The sequence below is a fragment of the Labeo rohita genome, chromosome 19, assembly GCF_022985175.1.
Source record: "Labeo rohita strain BAU-BD-2019 chromosome 19, IGBB_LRoh.1.0, whole genome shotgun sequence".
Taxonomy (NCBI): domain Eukaryota; kingdom Metazoa; phylum Chordata; class Actinopteri; order Cypriniformes; family Cyprinidae; genus Labeo; species Labeo rohita.
The window spans coordinates 11,906,747-11,934,356 of NC_066887.1; the positions used below are offsets into that span (position 1 = coordinate 11,906,747).

Below are 27,610 nucleotides of genomic sequence, written 5' to 3' on the forward strand. Positions count from 1 at the left end.
GCAATCAAATTCTATACAATAAAAACTTTATACAAAACTTTCTTAAAACAAATTCATTACAAAAATGTGATCAGTGCAGTAAAAAAAAAAAAAAAAAAAAAAAAAAAATCAAAGAAACATGTTTATATAGCTGCTAGCAGCGATGACGCGCCCAAGCCCCAGGTGGCATCAGGAAAATTTGTCTTTAAGCATTTGTGAAACAATTATATAAAATTATATTACCAGCACACTCTAAAAAAAAAAATGCTGGGGCATTTTTGCTGGGTGCTGGGTTCAGCCTATTGGGTCATTTTACTGGGTTGATTTCAATATTTTTACCCAGGTGCTGGGTTATTTTTTTAACCCAAATGCTTGTTTGGTCATTTGATTGGGTTATTTTTAATATTTTTTACCCAGATTATTATTATTGATTATTTCTGTTGCCTCTAGTAATTCTGTGTGTTCTTTTTAAGTTCCAGTCCATTTTAAGCCAGCAATATAATAATGTTTAAACAATAGTTGACTTTAATAAAACAACCCATCATGTGTGGTAAAAACATTTAACCCAACATGCTGGGTCAAAATAACCCAAGTTGGGTTGTTTTTAACCCAGCGTTTTTTAGTGTGTACAGTACAAATGTTTGTACATTTGAAATGTCTAATGTTTTTAATTTGCTATTAGAACCAAGAGCATTGTAAATTCATGAAACTAAGCAAGTTTAATCAGAATGACTTGTTCTCTGTATGTATAACGTTTTGATAATGCACTTTCCCTTATTTGCCCTTTAATAAATCACAATTACAACAACATTCAAGATATCCAAAAAAAAGTTCCCAATTTAGCATCTTTAATCTGTTGACATCATGTTGACAAAGCTTGGTGTGAATTGCATGATTGTCCTAGGAAGAGTATGAAAACAATCCAGTTTTACACTTGTAGGGTTTTGACATTATTCTGATGAAGTCTGAAGCAAATCGAGTAAAAGAAGCATTTTAAAAATGACATTCTTCCTGCTGCCAGTTTGTGGCCCTAAAACTTTGACTTCTAATAGTTACATCTGTGATCAGCCTCATACAACAAACAAATCAGTGAAGTTTGATCAAAACCCGACCATGTATGAGGAAGTTATAATACATTTTCCAGTTTCCCTGATGCCCACGTATTCCAACATGTGTGCCAATTTTCAGTTTTTGAGCATATTAAGGCACACAAAAAGTCACAAAAGCACCCCCAAGTTTTTGGCCCCTAACTATATTACTATTGTAATAATAACAGTGAACTGGAAAATTACAATACAATGCTGTTTTGATTTTAAAATTTGGAGAAGATGGAAATTAAAATCAAAGCCTTAGAGATTTGATAAATCACATCAACTGTGTGTAGAGTTTAATATACTCACCATCAACAATTTTTACTCTCATTTGGTGCTTGACTGAAATGCTAAAGGTTTTCTGCACACAACTGCTAGGTTGGGAGCAATCCATGCATACAGATGCATGAATGCATTTGTAAACAAACAGTTATTAAGCAAACTGTGAAATGCTTTAAGGCCATTCACATGTGCAATACTCTTCAAAAAGGAAAATCACATCCCTGAGAGTCTCATTAAAATCTACAAAATGGTTTAAAGGCTTTAGGCCACCTTATCCAGCTTGAGGGTCCAGGCTTCAGCGGGTGAGAAGGGTAGATCGGGCAGCACAACAATAAATCCTGATGTTTCCAGAGGAGCCCATTTCAGAGGCTCAGGGTTCCCCAACAAAGTCACCTGAACAGAGATCCAAAACAAACACAGATGTTTCATCGATATCTTAACAAAAAAAAAAAAGTTGAATTAATAAATATTTACCACTGTGTTGTATGAGGTTTTGGGCGCTGAAAGCATAAAGGTGGTCTGCATGGGATTGGAGGTGAATATCGCATACACAGTGCTGTGTTTTGACGTATACCTGGAATTGAAGTAAAATTGAGAAACCTGAAATTAACAAAGCATTCACAGCTTTAATATTACCACACCACATGCTAACTAAAAAAAGCAGAGAGGGAAGCAAAACTACTGCTGAATCATCTCACAAGAAACCAGGCTGCTTATAAATAGATTGAGTTTTCAAATCACTAATGACAATCATATCATCATATGACCGATTTATTTACAATTTCAGGGTAAATGTGGATTTAGTGAGAATGAGTGCCCAGGAAAGGCTGGTACCGTGAATCGGCTCTTACGATTGGCCTTAAATTCCTCATTTTAAGCAGTGGCCTATGAATCCTAAACTATATTTTGCTCAAATGGCTCCTGTTATATTCTCGTCACGGTCTACAAGTGACACTTTATCGCTGCGACCACAATAGTTTTTTTTAAGTTTTTCAAAGGAACTGTAAGGCACGGACAGATAAGAGGAAGTATAAAAACATCAACAAACCAGACAGGAACTGTAGCATTCTCAGCCTGAACTCTCCAAGGCTTAGTTGCATAGATGGCTTCACCATTGACCTTCATCCAGGCTCCAATCCCTCTGAGACGTTCCTCAAAGACAGGTGCTATCGTGCCGTCTGCTGTGGGCCCCACATTTAACAGGTAATTCCCCCCTAATGCCACCACGTAGACCATGTCCTGAGGTCACAACATATAGTATGAGAGTTGCTTTTGTCTCCATGTGTTTCATTCATATATGATGCAGCATTTACAACACAAGAATCTAGTAAAATCATCTAAGGCGAGAACTTTTGCCACCTTTATAATGGTTGGTAGATCCATCAGATCGCTTAGCTTTATATTTCGCCGATACCCCCATGATAATGTGTCCACTGACTGGCATTTCTCCCACTTGTGTTTGGGAGGCTGTTCAGGAGTGTACTTGTCAGCACAGTTGTAATAACCTCCATGTTTACAATAACAGCCCGCCCCCCATCTGTCATTGGTCACCACCACATCCTGTAAGAAATGAAATAACGCAGCCATTATGATTTTAATTATAATTTGAGACGGTGTTAAAATAAGAACAACATGATGCGATGATCTCACCTTGACTGGACTGTCGTTGTAGAGCCAGGCTAGGAATCCTGTAGAGTTCCAATAAGTGTCAGGTGCTTCCCAGTCCCCATCTGACCAAATCAAGTCCGGCTTGTACCTGAATTGTCAAAAACATCACCAGTTATCTTTCATAAATGTCACACCATGTAATGTAATGGTTGATCTTTGCACAAACATATACAACAGACGAGTCAGGCAAACAAATGCTCTCCGTTCTCCAGCCTGTATGATCACATGACAGATGCAAATTTACCTGTTAACCAGATTGTGGAGTTCTGGCATGACTTTTCTTTCAACAAACTCCTGGGTCTTAAAACCAGACTGCTTGTCACTCAGGTAGAGGGGATTGAACCATTCATACAGTGAGCTGTACAGTCCATAATGCAGAGACCTAATATAAGAAATTCAACATTTTTAAATAAAATTCAGGAAAAAGGTACACAAAGACTAACGTAAGAGCAGGCATGGCCTTTTTTTTACTTGAATGTGCAGGACTTTCTGTGTCATCTGCTTCCACTTATTTTAGCTGTACAAAAACTGATATAATGCTTGTTATCATATTATTTTATTTTATTCAAGTAAAGGTTTTCTGTTATGTTGTTTCTATAAAGAGTCAGTTTTGTTTTGTTAACTGTTTTTGAGGTTTGTCACAAAATTATACAAATACCTAATTATATGGATATTGATATTGGTTTAAAAATGAGCTTTATTTAGAAAAATGTCACATACATGAAATAAAATAATGTCGGCTGCAAAACGATTAATCATTATTAATCGCGTTCAAAAATAAAAGTATGCATGTTTACATACTATATATTACATAAATACACACACATATGTATATATTTAAAAAAAAAAATATTTGTATGTATATATATTTATACTTGCATATTGTTTATATTATATAAATATAAACGTAACATGGTTTCCTTAATATATAAGTGTGTGTATATTTATATATACATAATATACACAGTACACACACATATAGTAAACAAATTTATATTTTGAATCTTATTAATCGTTTTACAGCCCTTCATTAATTTCTATAAAGAACAGCATTAGAGCTAAGAAGAAATCTCTGTTATTGAATAGGATAACTGATGTAAAAGTTATATGAATGATTTTAGTTGTAAGTTGGGGTAGTCTTATGTAGTAATGTGCATGTTGGGCAGTGTTGGGGGTAACGCATTACAAGTAATGCAAGTTACGCAATATTACTTTTTTCAAGTAACTAGTAAAGTAACGCATTACTTTTGAATTTCTAAGAAAATATCTGAGTTACTTTTTCCCCCATTTATTGATTGACAGGTCTCCTGTCGGGAAATTGAGAGTAAACATGATGTTACGGTATTCTAGACTAAATGTGAACATGCATTAATTCATCTCACAAAAAACAGATTCAGTATAAAAACAGTGAAATGCAAACTCAGAATATGACGCATCTACTGTAGCCTACGTTTTCGCTGTGTTCACCCCTCATCACACCACAGCTGTTTCCTCCAGCGAAAATGAAGCACATTAACGCATACTTTATAAAACGATCCGTTGCCATTTTCATTTGAAAATTTATCTTTCAATTGTTTCTAGTGCATGTGGCAAAGATGTTTGCATACTTCAGCTAAGGAACGGGGCTTGTACTAGAAATGCAAACAGTAAAATTTTGTATTTGTACAGTAAACAGGGGTGTGTGAGATCAGAAAGACTTGTATTTGGCTTATTCAGTAATAAAACGTTATACCTATCTATACAATACAGTGGAATATTGCAATAAGTATAGTATACCACCCCTATTAGTCAAACATTTTTTATTGTATTTATTTATTTAATTTTTGTTATTATACCCTCACTGGGGGCTGAGCCCCCTAAAATGAAAATCCTAGAATCGCCCCTGTTGAACATTATAACAATTCACTTTATTTACCAGCGTTATTTACAAATTTAAGAACTTTTGTGGTTATTTGTGTTTAACTTAAACTACAAGTAGCGTTAATGTAGACTTACATACCGGTAGCCTATCTAAATATGATTTTTTAATATATTGACATACCTCATTACCCTGGACTATAATGAGCAGCAATAAACTACATTTTGGTATTTTATAATGCCTAGTCATACTTCTGTGGATATTTTGGTGAAAGTAACTCAAAAGTAACTTAAAAGTAGTGTAACACATTACAATTCAGAGAAAGTAATATTGTAATGTAACTAATTACTTTTAAAAGACAGTAACTAGTAATATATAATGTATTACATTTTGGAAGTAACTTGCCCAACACTGACGTTGGGTAACTTTTCCACGCTGGAAAAAAAAAAAAAAAAGTGGCATTTTTCCGCGTTAAAAAGATAATGTAGCCTTATTTACATTGAGAATCGGTCCGGTTATGCACAGATTTACGTTGGTTGTCAACCGCCGTTAAAAACCAAGAAGAAGAAGAAGAATTACCATCGGTCTGCCCTACAAACACACAACAGCCTACCTCTTTCTTATCGCAGCACCCAAATCTGCAACAAGATCCCTGTGAGGTCCAGTATCAACAGAATTCCAGTTCCAGGAGTTCGGGGACCCCCAGTTTGTAAAGCCTTCGTGGTGTTTGGATGTGAGGACCACATATCTGCGCAGAATGACAAACAAAAGCATAAATATCAAGAACTCAGGAAGCAACGCTGCAAACCTATATCTGAAATACATAAGTTACTTTGCTCCAGAAGCCTCGAAGATATCAGCCCACTGGTCGGGATCAAAAAACTGCGCATGGAAATCAGGTGCAAACCCATATCTGAAGTCAGCATAGATATCAGCTGAAAAAAACTCCAGGCGGGTAGCTGAATCCAGGCGGGTTTTTTGCTCATGAACTGGACATAGGCGGGATTTTCTGCGCCCTTCCAGTTCCACCAGAACCACTCGCTGCCGAACGCGGGCACTGAAAACACCCCCCAGTGAACGAAGATCCCGAACTTCACCTCGTCGTACCATTCAGGCAGAGGTCTGGAGTCCAAACTGGCCCAGTCGGGTGTATATCGCGTCTCGATAAATGATGCGCAGAACAGTAGACAAAGAAACTGCAACATCTGACTCCGAGTCACTTGCATGACTGATCACAACCTAACTTCAAAGACGTGCACACCGTAATCAGCAATGTAAATATACACTTAAACACTAAAGAGAGATTTCATCCGACACCAGGGTTTATTTCCGGGTTTATCATATGACATCTAACATGTGACTACAGCACATCACCTTACCTACAAAACCATTGCATGGAATAAAGGAACTATGACTTTAATAACTTCACAATGGGCAATTACTGTAGTTAATGGGCAAATCCTTTGTTTTTCCATCAAATGTATTTTAACTAGTTGGTTGAATAAAAATATTTGGACTTTATATTTTAAAATGACTTCAAATAAGTATCAGGTAGCTATTTAGCTAGGCAGTTAGCATTAGCTAACAACATTTTTCAAACAGGCTATTATAATTTTGTAATTACTGATTATATTCTTTTTCATTTTAAGATAAATGCTTGTACTCTGATTTTGGTGTAAATGTTTAAAGCAAATGGCTTTGTCAGGTTAGGGGGACCCAGGATTTTGTTAAAAATCTAATAACATGAAAACTCTGGACATTTTTCATACTTGGTTTATAATTTATGTCTATAAATTTTCTGAACACATTTAACTTGAGTTTCACCGAAAAAAATTACACACTCCTTAAGGGGGGTGTTTTCCCCCACTCTACCCTATAACCACAACTTATTTTAGCCTAACAATCATAAAAAAAAAAATAGTTCAGCAGCATGCTTTTACTTTCAGTTTCATAACATTACACCTCTGCAACAGACATGGGGGAGAGCGGGGATGAAAGCACCAGTTTTCAGAAAAACATAATTTAAATAGATAATGTTGTAGACAAAGATATATTTTTGCTGTGACCAGTAACTCAGAAGTGTGGTTTTGTACAAATGTAGAAAGACTTCAGAATAATTTCACTTTGAACATAAGTTGCACATTGTTACTTTCGACCCCAACCGATGAGTCAAAAGTAACAAGAATACAAACTAGATTTTTTCTTACTCTTGTTTTTATTAAATATACCTGACTATGACCTTGTTAATATGTAACACGTCCTTTATTTTTGCAAAAAATGATCGAATTACAGATGAAAACAGTTTTATCAAATGTTTCATATTCATATTTCCATCCAGTTGTTTTTATGCATAAATTCAAAATGTGCATAAAAACACTGCAAACACTGCAAATTTATAGGTGGAGGTGGAAAAGCTAAGGTACAGTGTGGCTAAAACCTAAATATGACTAAGGTAAATGCGACTTAGGACTAATGTTCCCGACAGATGCTCAGAAACACCCTCTCATGAACCTGTCCCTCACTCTTGGCATATTCTTTTGGTATAATATGACATAAATATGTTTTAAAAATGATGCAAGACAGAATTTACCACATTAGCATGTAGTGGCTTGTTGTCACTGTAGCGGGGCATTTAAACCTGATTTACTTTTATACTTAAAACTCTGAAAAGGCAAACTTCAGGATGTGTTACAGAACTAAATAAACTGTAGAAATACAACACAACTAATTTGAAAAAATTACTGCTTAAGTAATTTACTTAATGTACTCGAAAAATGCTTTCAGCTCCATCAGGGGCTGCATGCTGAATGTGCTGTCATAGCTTGGAAAGTAAATACATTCAGGGCTCTGAGAAAATTGCTTTTTTACTTTTGTCCTCGCTCTCCCCTAGTACTCATAACACTTGTTAATCAAGCAAATGACATAACAAGAGCATTAAATTTCCAAGGTATTTGACATGCAATATTTTATCAAGTTATGAAAAGCATAAAATTAAGACTATTTAAAAAAGTATGTTTTATTCAGTTTATAAACCCACCCTTATTTATACAAAACATTCTTAAAATCCTTAAAATTTATTAAAATCTACAAAATAGTTTCAAGGGCTTTAGGCCACCCAATCCAGCTTGAGTGTCCAGGCTTCAGCAGGTGACAACGGCAGATCAGGCAGCAGAATAATTATACCTGTTGAATGCAACGGAGCCCATTTCAAAGGCTTAGGGTTCCCCAACAAAGTCACCTGAACAGTGATAAAATACACTTCATTAATATCATAAAATGTATTTTTTGAATGCAATAATTTTATGCAATTTTATTCTAAAATGCTTATGAATTTATAAATATTTACCACTGTACTGCTGGAGGTTCTGGGAGCAGAAAGCATTAAGGCGCTTTTCATGGGATTGGAGGTGAAGATTGCATACACAGTGCTATTTTTTGACGTATACCTGGATTTGGAAAAAACATTTTAAATACTACAATTTATGAGCAAGACTCCAAGAACAGGCAGAGAAGGAAGCAAGATCATGATTGACTGAGCTCACAGGAATTCAGGCTGCTTTTAAAGTATTAAAATATTTTATAACAATATGATCAGTATTACAGTGTTCACATCTATATGGGTAAGTGCCTAGTAGTTTAGATTCTGAAAGTTTTATAAAGGAACTGTAAGGCATGGACAGATAAGAGGAAGAATAACAACATCAACACACCAGACAGGAACAGTAGCATTCTCAGCCTGAACTCTCCAAGGCTTAGTTGCATAGATGGCTTCACCATTGACCTTCAGCCAGGCTCCAATCCCTCTGAGACGTTCCTCAAAGACAGGTGCAATCGTGCCATCTGCCGTGGGCCCCACATTCAACAGGTAATTCCCCCCTAATGCCACCACGTAGACCAGATCCTGTGGTCACATTAAATGAGAGTCATAAAGTACCACTTGAAACTTTTGTGTCCATATGTTTTATATGAGCAAGATCACTAGAGTAGTTGACCTATTGGCATATAAGAGGTCTTTGTACCGTTAAAACATCCTGCAAGTTACATAGCTTAAAACTTCCTCCTCAAACATTTGCATAAACACTGCCTCCAGAACAAGACATCGACGAACAGTCATCTTCTCACCATAGGCCACGCCCACTGGCATTCAGTATCTTAACAGCGGATTACTTGAATACGCTGAATGTGAGTGTAGAAATTATAATCACTGCCGCCATCTGGTCTACACTGGATACAGTATATAGCTGCGTGTTTGCTTTCTGACACAGTCCACGAGTTTAAGTCTGTTGTCAATAGGACAAATGAAGTGAAAGAAAGTTCGCTTTGATGCGTTTGGTTTAAACAGCTTGTTTGCGTCTTTGTACAGATATCAGAAGGATCCCAGCATAAGGAAGAAGTGGATAGTTTATTTTTAAAGGCATCCTGGATCGTGTCAGAGGATTGTTCGGACTTCGGAGCATGTTGTTTTCTAATCGAGTGTCATGGAGAGTTCACAAACAAACATTTGTTGAAAGATGAAGCGGTACTAGATCTGACTGCCGCTGCATCACAAGCGGTAAGTCAATTATTTCATAATGCTTTGTCTGGAAATGACTTTTTTTTAAATCATGTTGTCCAAACAATCACAGACAATAGCGAGGGGGCGTTGATACTGTTTCCTATGCATGATGTTAGCCAATCATAACAGTGTCCGATTACTGAGAAGCCTTAAAGGAGAAGTTCACTTCCAGAACCAAAATTTACAGATCATTTACTTATCCCCTTGTCATCCAAGATGTTCGTGTCTTTCTTTCTTCAGCTGATAAGAAATTGTTTCTTGATGGAAAAAAAAAAAATTTAGGAATTATTTCCATATAATGGACTTCTATGGTGCCCCCAAGTTAAATCTTCCAAAATGCAGTTTAAATGCAGCTTCAAATGACTCCAAACGATCCCAGCCGAGGAAGAAGGGTCTTATCAAAACGATCGGTCATTTTCGAAACAAATGAACAATTTATATACTTTTTAACCTCAAACGCTCGTCTTGTCTAAATCGCCGCAGAAGTACCGACCCAGTGTTTACAAAGCAAACATGCAAAGAAGATCAAACACCCTTTACAAAAAAAAATTTAAAACAGCGACGTCGGACAATTTTGACGCTGAAGAAGAAAACGAGACGGGAGTTTTTCAACATACCCTAACTATATTGACCCGGATTAAACAGACTACGCATGCGCATCACAGACATGAGACAAGACAAGCATTTGAGGTTAAAAAGTATATAAATTGTCAATTTGTTTAGAAAAAGACTGACCGTTTCACTAGATAAGACCCTTCTTCCTCAGCTGGGATCATTTAGAGCCATTTGAAACTGCAATTTGGAAGTTCAAACTTTGGGGCACCATTGAAGTCCACTATATGGAGAACATTCCCGAAATGTTTTCCTTAAGAAACATAATTTCTTAATTTCTGAAGATAGAAAGACATGAACATCTTGGATGACAAGGGGGTTAGTACATTATCTGTAAATTTTTGTTCTGAAACTGAACTTCTTTAAATGACCCGCCCCTTAAAAAAGACAGCGGGTCAGAATGAGGGTTAAAAATAATAATTTTTCCACGTATTTATTATATATATTTATTTATAACTAAACCTCAAGGAACATATTAAAATAATTTAAAAATTCATGTCTTAAACCCATTAAAACTACATTCAGTGACAAATTTATTTATAAATAAATTTATATGATATATAAATTTATTATTTATAAAATTATCGTGAATTTGGGTGTCCGCCATGACAGTCGCTGTGAGAAATACCGCAAGCGGAGTAATACAAACTGTAAAGCGGCTGAAGTTCTGATATCACTAAAATACTGCATTCCTCTCAGCCAATCAGATTCAAGGACCAGAAATAACTATTGTATAAACATAAACAATAATTTTTTTACAACACAAGAATCTAATAATATTATCTAAGGCAAGAACTTTTGCCTATTGGCAACACATCCCACCTTTATAATAGTTGGTAGATCCATCAGATCGCTTAGCTTCATATTTCGCCGATAACCCCATGATACTGTGTCCATTGACTGGCATTTCTCCCACTTGTGTTTGGGAGGCTGTTCAGGAGTGTACTTGTCAGCACAGTTGTAATAACCTCCATGTTTACAATAACAGCCCGCCCCCCATCTGTCATTGGTCACCACCACATCCTGTAAGAAATGAAATAATGCAGCCATCATGACCTGAATTATAATTTGAGACAATTTTAAAATAAGAACAACATGATGCGATGATCTCACCTTGACTGGACTGTCATTGTAGAGCCAGGCTAGGAATCCTGTAGAGTTCCAATAAGTGTCAGGTGCTTCCCAGTCCCCATCTGACCAAATCAAGTCCGGCTTGTACCTGAATTATCAAAAACATCACCAGTTATCTTTCAGAAATGTCACACCATGACTGTAATGGCTGATATTTGCACAAACAAATAGAACAGACACGTCAGGCTTATGTAATGAACAATTGCTATTTGTTTTCCACCTGTACCATCACATGACTGATGCAAATTTACCTGTTAACCAAATTGTGGAGTTCTGGCATGACTTTTTTTTCAACAAACTCCTGGGTCTTGAAACCAGCTTGCTTGTCAGTCAGGTAGAGGGGGTTGAACCATTCATACAGTGAGCTGTACAGTCCATAATGCAGAGACCTAATACAAAGATACGTTATTAAACTACGGCTACTATAAAGATATTGAACATTTCCACTGTTATTGTCAAAGAAAGATACAGTTCATTGAACATTTTTGTATACAATACATGAATGTAGCTTTTAGAAGCAGTCGAGCACACAGTGACAGATTTAATGCAAATCCTCTTGCGATGAAAAAGCATGGACAATGTTATTCTTTTGGCTAACTTCCATTTGTAGGGCTTATCCTTCCAGACGCTACATTTACAGTGGGTACGGAAAGTATTCAGACCCCCTTCAATTTTTCACTCTTCGTTATATTGCAGCCATTTGCTAAAATCATTTAAGTTCTTTTTTTCCTCATTAATGTACACACAGCACCCAATATTGACAGAAAAACAGAATTTTTGACATTTTTGCAGATTTATTAAAAAAGAAAAACTGAAATATCACATGGTCCTAAGTATTCAGACCCTTTGCTGTGACACTCATATATTTAACTCAGGTGCTGTCCATTTCTTCTGATCATCCTTGAGATGGTTCTACACCTTCATTTGAGTCCAGCTGTGTTTGATTATACTGATTGGACTTGATTAGGAAAGCCACACACCTGTCTATATAAGACCTTACAGCTCACAGTGCATGTCAGAGCAAATGAGAATCATGAGGTCAAAGGAACTCCCTGAAGAGCTCAGAGACAGAATTGAGGCAAGGCACAGATCTGGCCAAGGTTATAAAAACATTTCTGCTGCACTTAAGGTTCCTAAGAGCACAGTGGCCTCCATAATCCTTAAATGGAAGACGTTTGGGACAACCAGAACCCTTCCTAGAGCTGGCCGTCCGGCCAAACTGAGCTATTGGGGGAGAAGAGCCTCGGTGAGAGAGGTAAAGAAAAACCCAAAGATCACTGTGGCTGAGCTCCAGAGATGCAGTCGGGAGATGGGAGAAAGTTGTAGAAAGTCAACCATCACTGCAGCCCTCCACCAGTCGGGGCTTTATGGCAGAGTGACCCGACGGAAGCCTCTCCTCAGTGCAAGACACATGAAAGCCTGCATGGAGTTTGCTAAAAAACACCTGAAGGACTCCGAGATAGAACTTTTTGGCCTTAATTCTAAGCGGTATGTGCGGAGAAAACCAGGCACTGCTCATCACCTGTCCAATACAGTCCCAACAGTGAAGCATGGTGGTGGCAGCATCATGCTGTGGGGGTGTTTTTCAGCTGCAGGGACAGGACGACCGGTTGCAATCGAGGGAAAGATGAATGCGGCCAAGTACAGGGATATCCTGGACGAAAACCTTCTCCAGAGTGCTCAGGACCTCAGACTGGGCCGAAGGTTTACCTTCCAACAAGACAATGACCCTAAGCACACAGCTAAAATAACGAAGGAGTGGCTTCACAACAACTCCGTGACTGTTCTTGAATGGCCCAGCCGGAGCCCTGACTTAAACCCAATTGAGCATCTCTGGAGAGACCTAAAAATGGCTGTCCACCAACGTTACCATCCAACCTGACAGAACTGGAGAGGATCTGCAAGGAGGAATGGCAGAGGATCCCCAAATCCAGGTGTGAAAAACTTGTTGCATCTTTCCCAAAAAGACTCATGGCTGTATTAGATCAAAAGGGTGCTTCTACTAAATACTGAGCAAAGGGTCTGAATACTTAGGACCATGTGATATTTCAGTTTTTCTTTTTTAATAAATCTGCAAAAATGTCAACAATTCAGTGTTTTTCTGTCAATATGGGGTGCTGTGTGTACATTAATGAGGAAAAAAAAATGAACAAATGTAACAATGTAAATGTAACAAATGTAAAATGTAACTGCAATATAACAAAGAGTGAAAAATGTAAGGGGGTCTGAATACTTTCCATACCCACTGTATGTGAGTTTTAAATGAATCATGCAGGGTGATTTAATCAGAGGTAACCAGTTTACTGGTGTTTGTGCCATTATTTAACGGCAAAAAGCAAGAGTCTATTTTAACCCATTTGCGCATGTTATTAGTAGTTTACCCGCACGATTATCATGGGCTCTGCGTGTTTGGGCTATTCTTGTAGATTGCATTGGCCTTTAAATTGCAAATTGGCAGTTGCAGATAATTATCACCCGCAGAACTTCACACTCGCATTGGCACATTAATGGTGCTTTTCAGTAAATGTGACCCAATACCACAGTGCTTAAAGTGGAAAAAAATAGAGGTGCCGGTGTTGCAACGTCAGAAGTGCCGATACGCAAAAGGCTAAAATACAGAAGTGCCACCAGTACGCACTTAAAGCACCGCCAATACCTCTTTCTTATAGCAGTGCCAAAATCTGCAACAAGATCCCTGTGAGGTCCAGTATCAACAGAATTCCAGTTCCAGGAGTTCGGGGACCCCCAGTTTGTAAAGCCTTCGTGGTGTTTGGATGTGAGGACCACATATCTGCGCAAAATGACAAGCAAAAGCAGAAATGTGTAAAACAAACATCGGGAGCATCACTGCAAAAGTGCAAACCCATATCTGAAGTACCATACTTTGCTCCAGAAGCCTCGAAGATATCAGCCCACTCGTCTGGATCAAAAAACTGCGCATGGAAATCAGGTGCGAAGTCAGCATAGCTGAATCCAGGCGGGTAGTTTTTGCTCATGAACTGGACATAGGCGGGATTTTCTGCGCCCTTCCAGTTCCACCAGAACCACTCGCTGCCGAACGCGGGCACTGAAAACACCCCCCAGTGAACGAAGATCCCGAACTTCACCTCGTCGTACCATTCAGGCAGAGGTCTGGAGTCCAAACTGGCCCAGTCGGGTGTATATCGCGTCTCGATAAATGATGCGCAGAACAGTAGACAAAGAAACTGCAACATCTGACTCCGAGTCACTTGCATGATTGATCGCAACTTAACTTCACAGACGCGAGTGCGGTCACCGTGATACTAAAGGTGAATCTAATGCACTAACGTCAGCATGCACTGACTTACTTTTATGTAACTTAATAGAGAAATGGTTGTACCGGCGTAACTTGGATAACACAGATATCAAAACCCGAAAACTGTTTGCGTTTCCTGGTTTATCATACGATTTCCAACATGTGACTACAACACATGACTTAGGCTACCTGCAAAACAACTCACCGCAAAGAACAGGAACCGTAATGGCTTCAGGAATACATCAAAACCATGCCTTGAATGGGATTACATTTGCATGTTGTATGCTTTGATTCGCTAAAAAGAACCGACTCTTTAGAGTCATTTGCTCGGGAATCGCGCCACACTGGTGAAAGGGTTTCAGTTGTCATTCGCGGATGTAAACATTTCCTTTTGCAAAAAGGAGAAATGCCAGTTAATAAATGAAGTTTCCCTTATTTTAAACTGTAATGACTTCGTCCTGACAAGTAGCAGAAAGTAATATATAGGCTAAACAATAAGTAAGTTAAACAATTTAAATGACCAATAACATGTTTTTAGGTTCTTGATGACAAATCTTTATACTTTATGATACTCATAACACTTATATAATCAAACAAATTGACAGGACCACTGAGGTCCCTGAAAGTATTTAAGGCAGTTCACTCTGAAGCATAAAAATATTTATTCACACAACTGCCACAACACATTAAAATCTGTTGTGGCCTCATTGTCATACAGCAAAATATGTTCATAATCCAAAATTAGCTAGTGCTTAGCCAGATTTGACGTAACCCAAACATAATTATTGACAGCTTTCCCAGCTGTGTAGTGTTTCTGATACAAATTAATCTTCTGATTGCAAACCATCTTTTCTAACCCACAAATAACATGAGAAAAAAGTGACTAAACCGGTTTTACACCCTCCCATCAGGCTCTTATGCACTCCAACGACTATTCTTTGTTATTCATTTGGTAAGCATTCAAGTATAATTAATCTACAGCAGAGTGCCATTCTCTGCAAGCTGCTTTGCAACATTTTGCTTATTGTCCTGTCCAGCAGTACTAGCGCTCGGCTCCGCTTCATCTCCTTCCACCATGAACACGGGCCAGTCAGAGTCTCTAGTGCCTCTCTCCATAGATTCAGACTGGATGCTGAGGTTCATGGAGGAGGGATCCTCATTGGTTGTAGTTACAAAGGTGCAGCCATCGCAAAGTCCAAATCGCTTCATTCCTTGGGACACAATGCCTGAGAACACTCGACGACAGCCTTTGCACACAATGGGCCAGGTGGAGCGATGGACCTGCAAACAAACAAACAAAAAAAGCATTTTGATGAGAAACACTCATGCTGTATTTTAACATTTTAATTTGTGAACTATTGTAAAATAGCACGTTAATATTTTAATAATTTAACAATACATTTGCATGTTTACAGTTCACTGATGGATAATGGTCACATTAACATGCAGGTAAAGAAAATATTTCTATGTTTTGTGTTCAAGGGTTTAAACCTAAAAAACAAAAGTTTTATGATTTAATTATTCACTTTTTATCAACTCACAAACCCACATTACTATAATGCAATTCTCATATTTTTATTTTTAAAAAATGGTACGTTTAATAGCATGTTTAAAACAAGTTTGATAAAAAAAAAGTAATCTAAAAAGTAGTCAGAATACATTACCTAAAATGAGTAACCTATGCTACCAAGTGCAATTTTCATTATGTAATCTGTAATAAGTAACGGACTACAATTCGTAAGTAATCTACTCCAGCTCTGCTGGATATAGAGTACATCCAACTTTATCTGCATACATACAGTACTCTCATGTAAAGCACTTTATGCTGTACTGCAGTTGTTTACACTAGCAGTCAAAAGTTTTTGAACGTTTTTTTTTGTTTGTTTGTTTTAAAGTCTCTTCTGCTCACCAAGCCTGCATTTATTTGATCCAAATTACAGCAAAACAGTCAAATTTTGAAATAATTTTATTATTTAAAATACTATTTTCTATTTAAATATATATTTTAAAATGCAATTTATTCCTGTGTTTTTTTTAGCATCATTACTCCAGTCACATGATCCTTCATAAATCATTCTAATATTCTGATTTGCTGGTCAAAAAACTTTTATTATTATTATGATGTTGAAAACAGCTGAGTAGAATTTTTTTTCCATTTTTCTTTGATGAATAAAGTTCAGAAGAACAGCATTTATCTGAAATAGAAGTCTTGTGTAACATTATAAATGTCTTTATTATCACTTTTAATCAATTTAAAGCATTCTTGCTAAATAAAAGTATTCATTTCTATAATTTCTTTGTAGTTTCAAAAGTTTTTGACTGATAGTGTATATAACAAAATATAAACGCAGCCCTGTATGTAAACTTTATTTCCATACATACAGTTTAAGTTGCATAAAACACTACATACTATATAGCAAATCTCAACTGTTTGTTTTATATATGGTTGCAAAATGTAAAGTATATTAATGCCCAGCTCTAGTCTGCTAAATGCAACTATAAGGCATGAAGATATTAAATACTATAAACATTAACTTGATTTTCTGTAAAGCTGCTTTTGAACAATTTGTACTGTGAAACGCACTACATAAATAAAATGACTAGAATCATTTAAATGTCTATCAAAAGCATGACTATTTCTGAAAGATTAAACACTTTGGAATGCTAGTCAGGGCTCCAGACCAAAAAAAAAAAAAATCAACTAAGGAGCGATTGGCTCCTATAGGAAACAAAACAAAGCGCTTTATCTCGTCTTTATCACATTTTAATCCATCTTGTATGTCCTGGGAACTAAGTTTCACTTAAAGTGGGAACTAAATGTCTTTTCCAACTTGAGAACTATATACAGTCACAAAGAATTATTACACAGAATTTATGCCAGTATCATGGACCATAAGCATCACTTGGCCACTGAGTGTAATTTAGGCTCCTCCTCAAAAAATGCTATAAATGTCACATGCCATGCACAAACTTACATTTACAGATAACGTACTCACCCCCCTTGTCATCCAAGATGTTCATGTCTTTCTTTTTTCAGTCCTAAAGAAATTATGTTTTTTGAGGAAAACATTTCAGGATTTTTCTCCATATAATGGACTGATATGGTGCCCGAGTTTGAACTTCCAAAATGCAGTTTAAACACGGCTTCAAACGATCCTAAATGCGGTTGTAATTGGTCCCAGCTGAGGAAAAAGGGTCTTATCTAGCGAAACAATTGGTTATTTTCATAAAAATAATACAATTTATATACTTTTTAATGTCAAATGCTCCTCTTGTCTTGCTCTTCCTGACCTGTTTTTTTCTGCTTCATGACAGTTAGGGTATGTCGAAAAACTCCCAACTCATGTTCTGCCTCAACTTCAAAATCATCCTATATCGCTTTTTTACCTTTTTTGTTAAGGGTGTTTGATCTTCTTTGCAAAGACTGGGTCGGTACTTCTGCAGTGATGTAGAATGATTTTGAAATGATTTTTGAAGTTGAGGGAGAAAATACGATTGGAGTTTTTGACATACCCTAACTGTCTTGAGTCAGAATACACAGAGTTCAGGAAGAGAAAGGCAAGATGAGCATTTAAGATTAAAAAGTATTTAAATTGTATTTTTTAATGACATTAACTGATCGTTTCGCTAGAACGCTAACACCCTTCTTTCTTGGCTGGGATTGTTTACAACCAAATTTGGAATCGTTTGAAGCCACATTTAAAAAAGTTCAAACTCAGGGCACCGTATCAGTCCATTATATGGAGAAAAATCCTAAAATGTTTTCCTCAAAAAACATAACTTCTTTATGACTGAAGAAAGAAAGACATGAACATCTTGGATGACAAGGGGGTGAGTACATTATGTGTAAATTGTTGTTCTGGAAGTGGTCTTCTGCTTTAAGATCTTGATTAGAAACCATGGTATTGATTATAAACAAGAATTGTCTCTCTCATGCTGCACAACTAGAGCTGCGTTTAGCAGGTATGCATCAGTGCTGCTGTTTGGCAAAGATGAGGACTGTTTGAAAGTCTTTTTTCCACTTTAACTTTGATGCACATCATCTCAATTTATTACGTCAACATAATAAAAAATGCGACTGTAAAACAATCAGGAAAAAGGCAAATTTCTGTGTCATAACATGTAAATTTATGTTGTCTCCAGTGGTGCTCACAAATTAATATTTTTGGATTGTTTTAGTTGCAGTCTGGAGCCCTGCTAGGTGGCTGGTGGGCAATCCAACGCTCTCCATTGACTTTGTATTGTGGGAAGCTGCCTCCTTGTCATTTGTGACTTATAACAAAAAACAGAACAATGTCTAAAAGCTGCTATGTAACAAGGTGTACAGTAAACAAGCTAAAAAACCCAGAACTACTTTTTTATAAGCGGTCGACCCAAAAACGTATCACATTAGCTGAGAACTACGCCCACTGGAGGGAAACTTAATCGTGACAGGAAACAATAATTATTTTTAACCATGTCAAAGGATTATTTCTCCACCCTATGTAAACCTGAGAGAAGGACATATATTGAGAAACTAAATTTATTGGTCTAGGTCAGTGCCCCTTGAGGGCAAATCAATTGGTGCATCTCTAATAAAAAGCCTGTTAAATTATCTCTGTAATGAGTGCACTACTTTTAATACAGTTAAACATTAACGTCACAAGCACACAAGTCACCCTAAGATGCTTTACAGCTACACATTCAGATATCTCCCAAGGACTTACAGAAATTGCATGAGTGCGAAGATGTTCTTGTCGTGTGAAACGCTTGCCGCAGACCTCACAAGGATAAGGCCTTTCTCCTGTGTGGCAGCGGATGTGCCTCTTCAAAATGCCTTTCTGTTTGGCCGTGTATGGGCAGAACGGACATTTGTGCAGCCTCCCTGTGTAAACACACGCAACTCAAAAATTATTCCCTGCATCTAAATATGCCTAAAAACAGTACGTAAGCTGAGTAGTACATGCAAATTTCATTCATTCTACATACATTCACACTATATGGAACATACTTTTTCCATAGTGGCAAAGCAAGTTTCAAACTAAATGTAGTACCTACGCTGCAGTATGCAATTTGCTTGACTGTTGCGATTTTATTCAGCATCTCTCACCTGGATCATCCCCATACCAGTCATTCTGAATCTCCATCCCACAGTGCCCTGCAGGACCGAGCACGTCATCGCCACGACCAAATCCACCAACGTACCCCAAACTCTGGGAAAAGTGTTCATCGCGGTTAGGATTCATCCCAGCTCTGAACAGCACGTCTGGAAACTGCTTCATCGGGCAGTTAGCAAACGATACGGAGTGTTCAGTGCTTGGAGCCGGGCTATTGTTAACAGTTCTCTCCTCATCCTGATTTGGCACTTGATAGAGAGTCGTGTCTTTGGATTCCCGTGAAGATTCGCCCTCCTCATCAGGGTCATACTCTATTTTGGGATGCACCAAACCTAGAAGCAAACCTGGGGTGGATGAGTTTACCAAATCTGGGCCTGGACTGATCTTCAGTGGAGCATTCATGGGAGGATGGTTGGGAAAGGCTCCTTGGGAGTTTTCGCCTTCGGAGTCTTTGCTACTGGTGGCCACTGGCGTGCAGACAGCAGCCGTTGGGGCGTCATCAGGGCTGAGAGCCTCGGTGACCTGACAGGTCCTTCGGTCGGCATCTGAAGTGGATGCCGCAGGAGCGCTGGTGGCTGAAACTGGGTTTTCGCTATTATCCAAGTCTTTGTGTCTCTCCCTCTCCCTGTTACAGATCTCCAGGGATGATTTGATGTAGCCCTTGCAAAAGTTCACCACGTCGGTCATCTGCAGGTAGCTCGCAGCTGACATTATTTCAATGACATTGTCGCTGCGCAGGTCCAGGCGACCTGAATATAGAAAGTCTAGGATGAAGGAGAACGCCTCGGCTGTGACGATGTCCAGAGAGGCTGTGCTGTGTCGCTGGCCATTGTCCTGGAGATAATGCACCAGCAGTGCCCGAAAATAACCACTGCTGGCAAAGAGAATGTTACGATGTGCTTTAAATACACGTCCTTCTACTATGATGCTGCAGTCACAGAAGAAGTCCCTCTTACGCTGTTCGTTCAGCTCGGACAAGAGCCGGGACAGGTAGGAAGGAACCTCCATATTCACTGTATTACAGCCATGTGTTTCTCTGGAAGAACAAAGGAGAACGAATAAATTAATGATCACGAGAAAATATTCTATGAAATAAATCCATATTCTCAAACTGCTATAAACCTTCAATAAGGTCAATAGTTTTTGGTGTCCTGTTTGCATAAATGTACCCATTTTAAGGCACACACCTTAACTATACCAGATGGGTGAAAGTACACTGCGATATGGGAAAAAATAAATAAATTAACTAAATTTACAGAAAGCATGTAACTTGTGCTTTGAGCCTAAAACATTACAACATCATCATTTTGACCCAAAAACATCATTACATTTACAGCTGAAGTCAAAAGTTTACATACACATGTAATGCATGTTATTTTTTATTTAGTACTGACCTGAATAAGATATTTCACATAAAAGATGTTTACATATAGTCCACAAGAGAAAATAATAGTTGAGTTTATAAAAATGACCCCATTCAAAAGTTTACATCCCCTTGATTCTTAATACTGTGTTGTTACCTGAATGATCCACAGCTGTGTTTTTTTGTTTAGTGATAGTTGTTCATGAGTCCCTTGTTGGTCCTGAACAGTTCAACTGCCTGCTGTTCTTCAGAAAAATCCTTCAGGTCCCACAAATTCTTTGTTTTTCAGCTTTTTTGTGTATTTGAACCTTTTCCAACAATGACTGTATGGTTTTGAGATCCACCTTTTCACACTGAGGACAACTGAGGGACTCTTTTACTATTACAGACGGTTCAAACGCTCACTGATGCTCCAGAAGGAAACGTGATGCATTAAGAGCCAGGGGTGTAAACTTTTGAACAGATTGAAGATCATATTAAATATCATATTTTTTTCATTTAGTACTGCACTTCAGAAGCTACAGAATATACTTACTTGTTTTCCAGAAGACAAAATAAGTTAAATTTACCTTCATCTTCAAACTCAAAACGTTTTCACCTCCCGGCTCTTAATGCATCATGTTTCCTTCTGGAGCATCTGTGAGTGTTTGAACCTTCTGTAATATTTGCATATGAGTCCCTCAGTGTGAAAAGATGGATTAAAAAAAAAAAAACAGCTGTGGATCATTAAGGTAACAACACAGTATTAAAAATCAAGTGTATATAAACTTTTGAACAGGATCATTTTTATAAATTCAACTATTATTTTCTAGACTATATGTAAATGTCTTTTGTGTGAAATATCTTATTCAGGTCAGTGCTAAATAAAAACAATAACATGCATTTTGTATGATCCCTCTTATTTTGGTAAAATAATTAACATTTTGCAGATTCTGCAAGGTGTACGTAAACTTTTGACTTCAACTGTATATGGAATACAGTGCCTAAATGCATTGTCTGTATTCTCTCGTTTTTAGTTAATAGGTATTGATAAGTTACAGTTTCCATTTCAGAAGTCTAGCCACGTTATATTGACTATCATACCAATATCATATTGTTAATTAATTCAAAATACACTATACAAACATTTAAAGTGAACTATACTTTTATATAGACGAAGTTAGTGAAGGTTATATCACTGTCACAACGGCACCAAAAGTATCTGAACCAAATCGAACTCTGGCTACATATCGGTGGTTATAATTTATGAACAACAGAAATGTTATTGTGACAATCGTTATGGTTCACAGCAATGAATTTCAGTGATAAGCGAATTACATGAAGCAGCAGCGAGCAATAAGAAAAATAAGCATCGTATCAAATCCAGCGCACTCGGAACAGCTTTAATATGCTGATGCTAAAATTCATTTGTTTATACTTACATTTAGGTGTCTGTTTTGTTGTTTTTTCATGGTGGTCTTTTAAAAATGTCTCCCTGATTGACTGCTTCCCGATTTCTACGTTGTACTTCCTGTCGCTTCCATGGCAGCGGGAGGAGTGTTACAAACCGTTTGCTATCCCCTAGATAGTGCACTACGTCGGATGTCGGCCATTCGATGATGTTCACAATGCACACTAATGTACACTCGAAGCATTATTGCATACAATTTGAGTAACGTTAGCTCTTATAACTGCATGTGATAACTGCAGCTGTTATCATTTAAGTGGCAATAAAAAAAATGATTAAAAAACGGGATATGCAGTTAGCAGCCCTGTTCCTACTGTATGTCCCCAAGGTCCTATGTTCCCACCTAATACACATAAGACAAACAGTTCAATTAAATTAAGTTAGATTAAATAATGGTTAGGATTAGGAACATGCTGGCTGTAATTTTTCTTGAATCATTTCTTAATTAAAACAATATTAGATTAATTTAAATTAAATTCGGAATTTAAACTATTTGAATAACATTATAAATTATAGATTTTTAAAGCATCAATGGCAAGTTAATGTTCAGTGTTTCCTCTCATCACTCATTCACAGAGGCGGCAATAACTAGTATTGGGGGATAAGTATTACAAGTAACGCGAGTTACGTAATCAGTTACTTTTTTAACTCATAAAGTTTTTTAATTTACAAGAAAAATATCTGAGTTACTTTTTCAAATAAGTAACGCCAGTTACTTTGTTTTCACATTTATTGATAAACAGCTCTTCTGTTGCCATGTTGAGAGAAATGAATGTTTTGTGCACTGTGTAAACATATTTGTTACTGTAGTTGACTAAATGTGATCATGCATTTTACTCATCTCACTTGCACGAAGCCAGATTCCCCTGGTGAAAAAAACAGCATATGCTGGTAGCTATGTTTTGATGCTGGGACGCTGGTTAGGTATGTTTTGATGCTGGTTTATGCTGGTCATGTTGCTGGTCAAGGACCAGCATAAACCAGCAAAGGACCAGCATAAACCAGCTAAGAACCAGCACAGACCAGCAAAGAACCAGCTTAAACCAGCATACCTAAACATACCTAACCAGCATCCCAGCATCAAAACATAGCTACCAGCATATGCTGTTTTTTTCACATATGCAGGGTCAGTTTTCCTCAAAATGAATAAAAACAGTAAAATGCAAATTCAGAATATGACGCAAAGCTGCAATAATTAAATATCCTTTATGTACAGTATTAATAAGTATCTTTGCTGCAGACCTTACGAATAAGCAAAAATGGCTTTAGTTAAACATCACATTTGTGTTTCATTGCAGATGAAAGTGTTGAATTTTCTTCTCCTGCATCCTATTCTTCATGCAATCCAGAAACGTAGCACAGCTGAAAGGTTTTTTTTAGCTTCGCCCTCTACTGTACAGACGTAAATTTACATTTCCACCAGCCTGGGGCTTATTCATTTCACTTTTGGTGTGAAAGGGCTTTTACATTTGCCAAAATTATAACTTTTTTACTTTAAGAGCAAACAAGCAAGACCATCCCAGCTGAGAAAAAGTAAAGCAAAAGTAATGCTTTCACTTTACTTTTTCTCAGCTGGGATGGTCTTGCTTGTTTGCTCTTAAAGTAAAAAAGTTGTAACACATTACTTTCCATAAAAAATAACTGAGTAACACAATTAGTTATTTTTTAGGATTTTTTTTTTTTTTTTTTTTTTTTTTTGCAATATTGTAACGCATTACTTTTAAAAGTAACTTTCCCCAACACTGGCAGTAACTGTCACACCTATTTAGTGCCTGTTCATGCCTGTGTGTAGATGGGATTTAGAATGTCATTAGTAACAAGTAATGCAGTACTTTTTAGAGTAATTAGTACAATAATATAATTACTTTTTAGAGTAACTTAAAGGGCCAGTTCAGCCAAATAAAAATTCTGTCTTTAACTACTCACCCTCATGTCGTTTCAAACCTGTTAGACCATCGCTCATCTTTGGAACACTAATTAAGATATTTTTGATGAAATCTGAGAGCTTTCTGACCCTGCATAGACAGCAATGCAACTACAACATTCAAGGACCAAGAACTTACATTAACATTACGATTAAACCACTGATGCCACATGGACTATTTTGACAATGTCCTTACTACCTTTATAGGCCTTGAGTGTGACAGTTGCTTTGCTGTCTGGGTCAGAAAGCTCTTGGATTTCATCAAAAATATCTTAATTTGTGCTCCGAAAATGGACGAAGGTCTTACGGGTTTGAATTGACATGAGGGTGAGTAGTTAATGACAGAATTTTCATTTTTCATCTCTCTGCCTGATTGATGTGGTCTAATGTACATGTCTGTTAAGGGAGAGCTTAAATGGTATTTTAAAAGGCAATGTTCACTCGAAAATAAACATTCCTCATGTTGTTTCAATCTTGTATGACTCATAATTTGTGAAATGCAAAAGAAGTTACTTAAAGAATGTCTTGGTCATGTAAGTTAGTGGGGTCTACAAGAACTTTTTCAAGCGTTCTATAGATGAGTTAATAGTGCATACACTAGTCTTACAGTGCGTATACAGTGGTGTCAAAAGCCAACTATAGTCATTGTACTCATAACTTTAAAAATTTGCTAACCCACTGGAAACCTGTTCCTAAACTTTCCTGTCTTTCTTCACTGTCCCATAAAAAAAGCTAAAAAGCATCTGAATGATACTATGACTAAACAGGCAAAAAAGGCAATAAAGAAAGTGCAATAAACACTACCACCAGATGAGGGAGCAAAATCCCTGAAACAGTTGGCACTGCCAAGCATTTCAACAAGTGCACATGTAAACTGCTGTTACACAGACGACAGGGTGATGAACAGCACATTCATGAGAAGCAGTTTATTTTTCAGCATAGTGGTCGACCACTATTGTGGGGGCAAGATGACTTGCTCACATCTGCTCTGAAATAGATCCTACTCTGAGTGAGGACTGATGTCTTCACAATGCCCATATCCTAACATGCCCATACTGCCAGCTCATGTCAGACCATGTGCCTACCCCCATTGTCTGCAATGGAATGTGTGTTTATTTGCTCCCTTTAGCCCCAAAATAGCTGTTTTTTAACATTTGGACCGAGATAAAACAAACATGCAGTTCCTGCCGGCTGCACCGCACCCATGCATCACAATCCACAGCTCTCGAAAGTGATTTTTAACACTGATGGGTCACCGGGTGAGTTATTTGTTTGCAGAATTTTCCCATGGTAAAGCCACAGAGCACAAAGGCTTCATGGTGGCCCCTTTAAACCGCAGGGTAGGCGAGTGGACATAAGCCGCCATACACCCTCTTTTGAAAATGAAATTTATAGCACCTCATAAAACTCTATTCATCCTTATAATTCCTATATACAAACCAGAGTGCTGTCCCCGAATCCTGTAAACTTAAAACTACCCTGAATCAAACGCTCAGGCTTCAAGATGAAGCGGCCCCGAAAACAACCAAAATAAGCGCTTTTTGCCATTCGTAGATCTCATAAGGTGCTTCTTATTATGATATACATTACGACAGAAGGATATATGTTTCATAAATGTGGCTGCTGAAAATTCAGGTTTATGTCACTGAAATAAATGACATTTTTAAAGTATATTAAAATGTTAATAATGTAACAGTTAAAATGGTGTTGAATTGTATATATATATATATATATATATATATATTAGGGGTGTAACAATACATGTATTCGTACCAAACCGTCACAGTACAGGCATCTCGGTTCGGTGCATGAGGCCTTACAACAAATACACGCAATTCGTCCTCAATCCAGTAACACTACGCTATTTGATAACCGCCAGCAGAAGAACAGCGAATGCCAGGAGTTGCGCACTTGAAAACAAAGCCCACTAGACAGTGACCATGTGCTGGTTCTGAATGCGTCTCTCACTGACAAAGAAGTATCCACCTTATTTTTCAGTGCGGAAGTAAGCTGGTAATGTGTTAGACGTCCGGTTCATAATCCGCCATAGGGAAATAACGAGAAGAATATCGAAGTACAGTAAACGGTAAAACAGTTTGCACTACAAACCAGTGTGTTCATAGTTACGATAATACATTAAAATAATATGGTAAGACACACCAGTTTGCAATATCAAGCAGCAAAACAAGCTTTTTGTGCAGCTAAAAATAGCTGGAAGTGGATGAGGCTGGAAGCCAGACACAAAAAATGTACAAATGGCTGCACCCACTCTTATGGGAAAAATAAGGTGGATACTTTGAAGGCTTGCACACTCAACCGTCTGCGAAATGGGGCTTTGTGCTCTTGTATCCTACCTATCTCATTTGGCACAAATCCAGATATTCCATAATATTTCCTTATTTGCAATGCATCCAAATGCTAAACTATTATTTATTATGTAAATTATAGACTTTGTAGTTCAGTTGCGTTCTAACATTTCATTCACACAGCGTGTCAGCATTAACGCTTCACGGAGGGGGTGTCTGAAGCTTTGCGCTGATTGTCCAGCTTCTGCACCAAACAGGATTGGCTAGCGTGTGCACTAGTATGTTTGCATAAGTCGATCTGATTGGCTGACGCCTGCATTGGTGCTTGAAAAGTTGAAATTTTGAAACTTCTGTCACAAGCAACGCCAGTGACGTGACGCAACCTACCCATAATTCAGTTTGGCAACACTTGACGTCACTCCATTCAAAGTAAATGAGAAGCGTTAACGCTGACGCCCCGTGTGAATGGGGCGTAACAGTGACACAGTGAGGCGGGCGCACTGATGTTTGGTTCACAAAGTTTTATTTTGATAAAGTACCAACTGCGCTGTCAAGTTAGCAATACTAGAAGCCTGGAACTGATATGTTTTGTGTTTGTATGCGCCGGCGTGATTACTTCAACTTTTCTTATACCAGCAAAATCAACTTAAAAAACAAATAGGATGTCGCTTTCTGCCATTTGAGTTTCCTTTCTGTCACAAAACTGAACTGAAACTCAGCAAATATAGGCTACGTTACGTGTTGCACAGTTTTTTCCCCTTGTCTATCAGTTAACCAAAAAATATATATTTCAAGTATTTATTCCTTGTATGTATATATGTACTGCAGATTTATAGGCTATATATGACATTAATTTGATATAATATTTAGTATTTTCACATGTAGGTGGAAAAAATTGTAATTTGTACTACTGTCTGTTTAAAATAAATGAAAAGAAACCTAGCATAGTAGATAAGTTTTTTTTCTGTTGTACCGAAATCATATCGAACCGTGACCCTCGAAGCGAGGTACGTACAGAACC

At 37.5% G+C, this 27,610-nt stretch overlaps 3 protein-coding genes across 5 annotated transcripts; all 3 read right to left on the reverse strand.

The window, feature by feature from the left end:
• Positions 1 to 6,220, reverse strand: LOC127181812 (tissue alpha-L-fucosidase-like). Its single transcript, XM_051136760.1, is given in 10 exon segments — positions 1 to 1,745; positions 1,827 to 1,926; positions 2,401 to 2,591; positions 2,712 to 2,912; positions 3,003 to 3,108; positions 3,265 to 3,402; positions 5,492 to 5,626; positions 5,711 to 5,791; positions 5,832 to 5,852; positions 5,854 to 6,220. Coding segments are annotated over 10 exon segments (1,356 nt in total). The 5' UTR covers positions 6,105 to 6,220; the 3' UTR covers positions 1 to 1,613.
• Positions 6,221 to 6,748: 528 nt separating this feature from the next.
• LOC127181811 (tissue alpha-L-fucosidase-like) lies at positions 6,749 to 14,419 on the reverse strand. Its single transcript, XM_051136759.1, has 8 exons — positions 14,060 to 14,419; positions 13,833 to 13,967; positions 11,428 to 11,565; positions 11,159 to 11,264; positions 10,868 to 11,068; positions 8,589 to 8,779; positions 8,225 to 8,324; positions 6,749 to 8,116 (listed from the first exon to the last, which is right to left on the reverse strand). The coding sequence occupies exons 1-8, from the start codon at positions 14,410 to 14,412 to the stop codon at positions 7,985 to 7,987; spliced, it is 1,356 nt and encodes a 451-aa protein (XP_050992716.1). The 5' UTR covers positions 14,413 to 14,419; the 3' UTR covers positions 6,749 to 7,984.
• A 679-nt stretch (positions 14,420 to 15,098) lies between these two features.
• On the reverse strand, positions 15,099 to 22,423 carry zbtb8b (zinc finger and BTB domain containing 8B). 3 transcript variants are annotated; one of them, XM_051136757.1, is made up of 6 exons: positions 22,334 to 22,421; positions 21,482 to 21,628; positions 21,070 to 21,364; positions 19,543 to 20,585; positions 19,160 to 19,317; positions 15,099 to 15,734 (listed from the first exon to the last, which is right to left on the reverse strand). In XM_051136757.1, the coding sequence occupies exons 4-6, from the start codon at positions 20,555 to 20,557 to the stop codon at positions 15,429 to 15,431; spliced, it is 1,479 nt and encodes a 492-aa protein (XP_050992714.1). In that variant the 5' UTR covers positions 20,558 to 20,585; positions 21,070 to 21,364; positions 21,482 to 21,628; positions 22,334 to 22,421; the 3' UTR covers positions 15,099 to 15,428. The 3 variants fall into 3 exon arrangements, with proteins under 3 accessions (XP_050992714.1, XP_050992715.1, XP_050992713.1); XM_051136758.1 differs by lacking the exon at positions 21,070 to 21,364; XM_051136756.1 differs by lacking the exons at positions 21,070 to 21,364; positions 21,482 to 21,628 and having other exon boundaries at positions 22,334 to 22,423.
• Positions 22,424 to 27,610: the final 5,187 nt, after the last annotated feature.

What these genes read in the sequence shown, in the direction of transcription:
- LOC127181811 (XM_051136759.1), bottom strand. Translation starts at nt 14,412, where the DNA reads ATGCAAGTGACTCGGAGTCAGATGTTGCAGTTTCTTTGTCTACTGTTC. An exon ending in GGCACTGCTATAAGAAAGAG is followed by an intron (nt 11,566 to 13,832) that starts GTATTGGCGGTG and finishes TCTTTGTATTAG; the next exon opens with GTCTCTGCATTATGGACTGT. An exon ending in ATCTACCAACTATTATAAAG is followed by an intron (nt 8,780 to 10,867) that starts GTGGGATGTGTT and finishes ATGTGACCACAG; the next exon opens with GATCTGGTCTACGTGGTGGC.
- zbtb8b (XM_051136756.1), bottom strand. Translation starts at nt 20,557, where the DNA reads ATGGAGGTTCCTTCCTACCTGTCCCGGCTCTTGTCCGAGCTGAACGAA. An exon ending in CTGGTATGGGGATGATCCAG is followed by an intron (nt 19,318 to 19,542) that starts GTGAGAGATGCT and finishes GTGTTTACACAG; the next exon opens with GGAGGCTGCACAAATGTCCG. An exon ending in TTCGCACTCATGCAATTTCT is followed by an intron (nt 15,735 to 19,159) that starts GTAAGTCCTTGG and finishes GTTTGTTTGCAG; the next exon opens with GTCCATCGCTCCACCTGGCC.